Source organism: Helianthus annuus, chromosome 15 (genome assembly GCF_002127325.2).
Source record: "Helianthus annuus cultivar XRQ/B chromosome 15, HanXRQr2.0-SUNRISE, whole genome shotgun sequence".
NCBI lineage: Eukaryota > Viridiplantae > Streptophyta > Magnoliopsida > Asterales > Asteraceae > Helianthus > Helianthus annuus.
In genome coordinates this window covers 174,423,265-174,430,459 of record NC_035447.2, presented here as the reverse complement: position 1 = coordinate 174,430,459, position 7,195 = coordinate 174,423,265, and the positions used below count along the sequence as shown (strand labels likewise).

Here is a 7,195-nt window from a genome sequence, read left to right as displayed (position 1 = left end):
ATACTTTTATCATTACATTTTCACTTACAACCACTTTAAAAAAATATTAAAAAATTACAGAGGTAAACTGTATCTTCTCCAAATTTACTGATGAATAGTGACTTTTTCTCTATTTTTCTCTCTTATCCACTCACAACAATTTACCACCCTCACAAATACAGATCACACGAATGTAAAAAATCCATAAATAGATCACCATGAGATTAAAGAAATACTCCAACAATGTATAATTCTATTTTCCCTTTTAAGTATTAATTAACATTGTGATTATTATCATGTATAACTAACCTAATAATAGTTGCAAAATAGCAACCAAATTTCAAATTGTTCCACTAAGGTAACTCAACTTTCATTTGTTGTTCCAATCTTGGGTAAATAACATGTCAACAAGTTACCACTAGATGTGTCATGTAACTTTTTCCCATATTTTTTATGCTTACAAATGAGGTTGATTTTCTAAAACAAAGACACCATAATAATAAGAATGCCAAACCATAGAATTTCCCAAAAACTTCATCCTTGAATAATGAAAAACAAAGCAGGGTTGGTTGCTGTCTATCATCATACTTCAACCTTAAAAGTCATGAAATAGCATAATGGCATCATCAAGAATCATAAAAGAAGCTTCTAGAACCTTCCATTTGTCCTGCACTTTTTTGCGCATTTTCGCCGCTTCATCCCCTTCCTTTAAGCTTTTTCCTTTAAGCACCCGAAGCAACTGCAAACACATTTTAAAGAAAGCGTAGCTTATTATCAATACCACCATTGTTATTTTTACAAATCAACAAAAACAAAGGGGAAAATGAAGTTGGAATACATACATCTTGTGCATGATCAAGCTCATGTACAAGGCGAAGTTTTAAGTTGAGCGCAGCATGATACATGTCGTCTAAAACTTGTTCCCAAACGGAACGTTTATTCAAATCCCACAACATAATCTCCATTTTCTGAGCTTCGTTTCCAACTCTCTGAAACAAATCAACAAAAGATCTTGAGGGCAGCATTATACTTTAGTGTTTTTTCTATATTTATATTTTTAATAAGATTATACCATAGTTGTTAATGGCGAATAGCGATAAATAGCGTGCGTCTATTTTATAAATAGCGATACACTAGAAAAAAAAAGTTAAAAATTTATATGTATATTATATCAAAATTCCCTGATATATATATATACTATTTTGCATGTATATTTAACAAAAACCTAAAATCCGGCTATTTTATAGCTATACTTAATTGCTATTTGTATTAAAAATAAATAAATAAATAAATAAACTGTTGCTATTATCGCTATCTATCGCTATAACCCTAATAGCGAGCCTAGACGGCTAGACCTATGCGTTATAGCGATCGAGACGCTCGCTATTGACAACTATAGATTATACAAACAATATTCTTATATATTAATAATAAAATAATAGTAATAATAATAATATATTATTATTATTACTACTACTCCTCTTATTATTATTATTATTATTATTTATAAAGCTGTATAAGGGGTTTTAAGCGTCTGAAAACACTTTGGGTGACATTCAACCGGACTAATTTAGGCCAAGTTTCAAAATTTTACAAATAGATAGAATACAACCCGAAATGACAACGCTTTAAGACAGTACCTCAAGATTCAAATAATCATCTTTCCATAGCTGAAAAAGAATCTTCAGTGCATCTTTCTTTTCAACGAATGTAGTGCTGGATATCTTTCAAAAGGTAAACATAAGATTATTTACGAACGAAAAAGAAACATCATTAAACAAAAGATTCGACTACCTTATCTGTCTCAATACGCCGTTCACGTTCAGATAGCAACCTGAATATCCTATAAGCCTCCCTTCCATATTTTTTCAGCACAATGGATTCAACCTGCAAAACAAGAAATGCGTAGGACATTAAAAAGTATATTTTCTTTCCTCCATTATAAAATAATATTTTAGAGAGAGCAAACCTCCTGGGCTTGAGCCTGATAAATGATTTTCTTCAAGTCTGCAAATAACAAATATAGTCAAATCCAAATATATTAAAATAGTTAGTTTTTTTTTTAAAAAAAACAGGTGGCATTTTCAACCGGTTTACTTAAAATGAGTCAAAAGTTACTGGGTCAAACTGAAAGTCAACTAAAAGGGGAACGGGTCAAACAAATGTAAAATGGGTCAAACTGTACCTATGCTATATGTTTCATCAATCCCGATCGTTGGAAGTTCGCAGCCCAATTGGACAAGGGCGGCCCGAACACGCTCTAAAGTCAAACTTCGACCTTCTTCAGTCTTCATTGCTTCCTCATAGATGGTTTCCAAGAGAAGCGGAACTGTAAATCGCACAAATATATTACAACAACCACCACAACCGTATCCGTCAAAAACCGTAAAAGGCAACCAACCTGTTTTTTCTGTTTTCACTCTAGTTTCGTCTTTTCTACTTGCCTCAAATATTGCACTTAGAACGATGCCAGCTACACTATCCACACGTTCCGTCACATGGGAAACACATGACTGTAGACCACATATAATAAAAGAGTTAAAGACAATATATATACACACACAAAATTTACGAAGATATGTGGGAGGAGAAAAACCTTATGGCGTAGACGCCGTATGAATTCCTCAAAATTGACACGCCAAAGTATTTCTTTACGTTCATTTGTTTCCCAACTCTCTGTTTCAGCTTCTAGCTTACGCTGTAAAACACCGTATGTGTCAGGTGTTGATAAACTTAAAAAGATAACGATACACGTTTTTTTTTATAAAAAAAATTATAGAGATGATGACGGACCTTTTCCCCAACAATGTCTGTAATGGAAGATTTTTTGCTATCTTCATCGTCAAGGACCCCACCGATCAATGTATCTGCCTCAACTAAAAATCGCTGTGATTCCATGGGAGCTGCGGCAGCTAACGCACGCGCCTCTAAGGTTTGTGTAGCATCAGCTATCTGAAAGAAGCAAATTCACAAGTATGGCGAATGATGACACAAATAAAAAATAGAGAAATGCCATTTTCGTCCATGAGGTTTGGCCAGTATTGCGGCTTTCGTCCAAAGGTTTGTTTTTCCGCATCTCGATCCAAAAGGTTTGAAATCTTGTCATTTTTACATGTTAAGTCAGAGGTATTTTCGTCTTTTTTGTAAACTTAAAGGGCAATTCGGTCTTTTTGACTTTATGTACTAGCATTTAGCATAATGTACAAGTATTCGAAACCCTTTAAATTAACAAAAAAAAAAAAAAAGACTTGACTTAACGTCGAAAAATGGATGGAGTTAACGAGCTGGATGAAAATGGCAAGATTTCGAATCTTCTGCATCCAGATGCGGAAAAGCAAACCTAAGAGACAAAAATGGCATTAAAAAAAGCCCTTTTAGTATGGCTAATTATAGATAGTGAACCAGTTGTTACCTTAGACTTAGCTCGTTTCTTTGCACCTTCCTCTAGTGGTTCAAGAAACGGTTCATGTGCAGGGCACCTTTCAATATAACGGGCCTGAGCAAGTTTACTGAAGTTTTCATGTACCACATTCGTAGCACTGCTATTTTCTGCACGGTAATGAAAAGTTTTAGCGTGTGTTAAAACTATTGGAAATCTTGAAAAAAAGATTACAACGGGACTAACCTCCGCTTGCCTTATGTTTATCCTTATATCTATCCATAGTTTGATTCAACGATAACCTACCGTGTTGAAGCAACCCTTCGAAAATCTCCGCACACTGTCGGAAACAAATAAGTGAGGATGTACAGAAAGGACGAAAAGAAGGAAGCCTGACTACTTACATCTTGACCGAATTCATCTGAGACGATGGATAAGAACTTAGGGAACCTCATGTGGTGGATGATATTGTCGGGCAATGCCATATACTTAGTCATAATCTTTGGCGGTTCCCCGAATCCACCTGTATAGACATAACTATCATCCATTCATTTTACTAAATGATTTTTTTATTTTTTATTTTTTAAAAAAAAGAGTACCTGGTTGTTGAATAGTGAAGGCTTGAACACAATTATGGTGAATTAACACAAGTAAAGCGTCGGTAACTTTCTGTTTAGTGAGTTCCGTGAAGCGTGTGACTTCAAGTTGCGATAATGGTCCTCTACGTAGTAGACATTCACACACTTTCTGCAAGCATCCGTGATTATATCATTACTCAACGATGAAAAACGTAATGAAAAGTTAAAGGTAATAGGTTTGATATGAACTTACACAGACGATATCACCGAAATAAGTGGAGATGATGTGCGCCGCAAGTTTGAGCCCATGTGGTGACAACATGTCCGACAAAGAAATTTGGACTAGAGTCTAGTAGTCTGTCTAACCACCACACAGAATTCTATTCATATAAGTTTGATTACCAGTATCATAATACAAACATATCGAACGATTACGAAACCAGAGCCTAAAACAACAAACAGATAAAACCTGCAGTAACTAACAACAATGTTCTCATACAAGGTACAAGTCCTGAAATCTTAATGGTGCTTTTGGTTCTTTTTGCAAGTGTAATAATTTTTTGTACGTGTTTGTTTAAAATTTTCCAGGTTTTAATTTTTTTTAGTACTATTTCATTTATCATTTATTAATGAGAAAAATGCAATTTGCGTCCCTGTGGTATGTCCCAAACATCAACCTGAGCCCCTAAATTAAATTTTTGGATGTTTGAGCCCCTGACCTTATAAATTCATAACACTTTGAGTCCCTGCCGTCAGTTTGACTGTTAGAGGCAGGGGTAAGACCGTCTTTTGACATATATTAATAACACTTTGCGTCCCTATGGTATGAGTGAAATATCAACCTGAGCCCCTAAATTCATTTTTTGTTTTTTTTTCTTAAGAAATCTAATAATTCAAATTAAATTAACTCTTTTATTTTTTTAAAAATGCAATCTAATAATCAACTCTTTTTAAATAAATGCAATATAATAATTAAATGTATCCTATATATATCAAAGATCCACAAGCAATTGAGTTATATTCATTCATAATAAAATTCTCGATAACAAAAGACCGTAACTTACAGACTCGATAACAAAAAACCGAAACATACAATACAGAGACGACTCGATAACAAAAGACTCGTAGTTGGTGTTTTGCGTAGTATCTTTACGTCCGCAGCCATTCAATCCAAAATTGATCCGAAACAACAAAAACATTCAAACCAGAATCAAAACCAAAACACATTCAAACAAGGAACACATTCAATCCGAAACTGATTCGATACAACAAAAACATTCAAAACACATTCAAACAAGGAACACATTCAATCCTAAACCCACAAGAATTAAAATCCACAAGAATCAAAAACCAAAACACATTCAAAACCAAAATACCCAAATAACTCTAACTGTTATAATCGAATCAAACAAAAAACAAAAATCAAATGAGGAACACATTCAAACCAACATCAAAACCAAAACACATTCAAATGAGGATACCCTAAACCCACAAGAATCAAAATCCACAAGAATCAAAAACTAAAACACATTCAAAATCAAAATCCACTGCACCCTGAAAAGTTCCAAACTTTGATATCAGAAAACAACATGCACACCCTCTAAAGTTTAATAATCACTAATGATGGTGTTGAGTGGATGACAAATTCTGATTATTTAACGAAGTAATAGTTAAAACTAGTTAGCTAACCTCTAAATAAATCACTAACGGGATAAACCAAATTAACCCCAAAAGAACAATCATACCAATAAATCACTAACAGGATAAACCAAATTAACCCCAAAAGAACAATCATTCCAATCTTTAACTGAAACATTCAAATCAATCCCCCAAAAAAGTCAACGTCCACCAAAGAACACACAATATACTAAATTATAAATCAAGAAAACAAATACCCACTAAATCAAATGTAAAAGAATCAACATTCTGGTGGAATCTTTTAACTGGATCTCCAAATTTGATTGAAAAAGAAGTCAACATAATATACCCCGGCCCATATGATGATGAAAGAAATAGATTAAAAGGGGTGAAGATTTTGAGGGAATTGTGCTTACCCCAACACTGATGAATCCGGTGAAGAACAGAGATGATTGGTATGCTTTGTCGATGAATTCGATTGAATACACAAGTTGTATATGAATCGTGTGAAGAGGAAGAAACGAAAGGATGAAGGTTCGTATAAATAAAACTATAATAAATATTTTTTGATATTATTAAATTAAATTTAAGGGTAGATATTAAAGGGTGGAGGGTATTATGGACTTTTCACAACGGTCAAACGGTCAAACTGACGGCAGGGACTCATACTGTTATGAAATTAATACCACAGGGGCTCAAACATCCAAAAATTTAATTTAGGGGCTCAAGTTGATGTTTGGGACATACCACAGGGACGCAAATTGCATTTTTCTCTTTATTAATATTATAAATACTTTTAAATTACAAATTACGTATATGTTATTTGTATTTGTTTTAACCTTTTTTAACAATTAATTTAGCGTTCTTTAATCTTTTTAAAAAAAATTGAATATGGAGTTCTGTTTAATTTTTTTGTTTACATAAGCTATACGAGTGCCGGTATCATACCTCGACCATGACGAACCGAACCCATTCCTACAGAACATTGGTACTGGTATCGGTATTATCGGAACCTATATTCATTTTTATGGTTTTTTGATCGTCGTAAAATAAATGGTGATATCTAGGGGTGGCAAAATGGGTGGGTTGGGCAGGTTTGGGTAATGGGTTAGGATGGGTTTAGGTCAAGATGGGTTTTTGTCAAGATGGATTTGAGCATGATAGGCTAAAAAAATAAATAAATCAAAAAAATCAAAAATAAAATTAAAATAAAAAAAATTATAAAAAAATTAAAAAGATCAAAAAAATCAAAAAAAATTCAAAAATAATAATAATAATAATAATAACTTATAGCAGCCTATTATCTTCTTTGCAAAATACAATTAGCATAATGATCCAATTATAACCTTAAAACTTGAAAAAACATGACATACAACCTATGCAGTTAATGCGGTAAAATATCGGATATCGGTCAAGGACCGATATTTGAAATATAGGTTATCTCGGTGAGATATCGGTGGGATATCGGTAATTTTAATATAATGCAGAATTTATATATATAGCAATTTAACACCAATAATTCAGTGATATATCGGTTATATCGGTGATATATCGGTTATATCGGTCAAATATCGGTCAATATCGCCGATAATATTTTGACCGATACTTGACGCCGATATTT

The 7,195-nt window shown here is 33.3% G+C and overlaps 1 protein-coding gene across 3 annotated transcripts; it reads right to left on the bottom strand.

The window, feature by feature from the left end:
* Positions 1-324: 324 nt before the first annotated feature.
* LOC110913055 (DNA-directed RNA polymerase III subunit rpc3) lies at positions 325-6,148 on the bottom strand. 3 transcript variants are annotated; one of them, XM_022157923.2, is made up of 15 exons: positions 5,991-6,148; positions 4,190-4,297; positions 3,958-4,105; positions 3,763-3,881; positions 3,605-3,698; positions 3,392-3,528; positions 2,773-2,931; positions 2,576-2,677; positions 2,381-2,492; positions 2,165-2,308; positions 1,949-1,986; positions 1,774-1,866; positions 1,620-1,703; positions 822-968; positions 325-718 (listed from the first exon to the last, which is right to left on the bottom strand). In XM_022157923.2, exons 2-15 carry the CDS (start codon positions 4,256-4,258, stop codon positions 575-577), a joined length of 1,590 nt encoding a protein of 529 aa, XP_022013615.1. In that variant the 5' UTR covers positions 4,259-4,297; positions 5,991-6,148; the 3' UTR covers positions 325-574. The 3 variants fall into 3 exon arrangements, with proteins under 3 accessions (XP_022013615.1, XP_022013616.1, XP_022013618.1); XM_022157924.2 differs by having other exon boundaries at positions 328-718; positions 4,190-4,293; positions 5,991-6,131; XM_022157926.2 differs by having other exon boundaries at positions 328-718; positions 4,190-4,316; positions 5,991-6,111.
* Between the last annotated feature and the right edge of the window lie 1,047 nt (positions 6,149-7,195).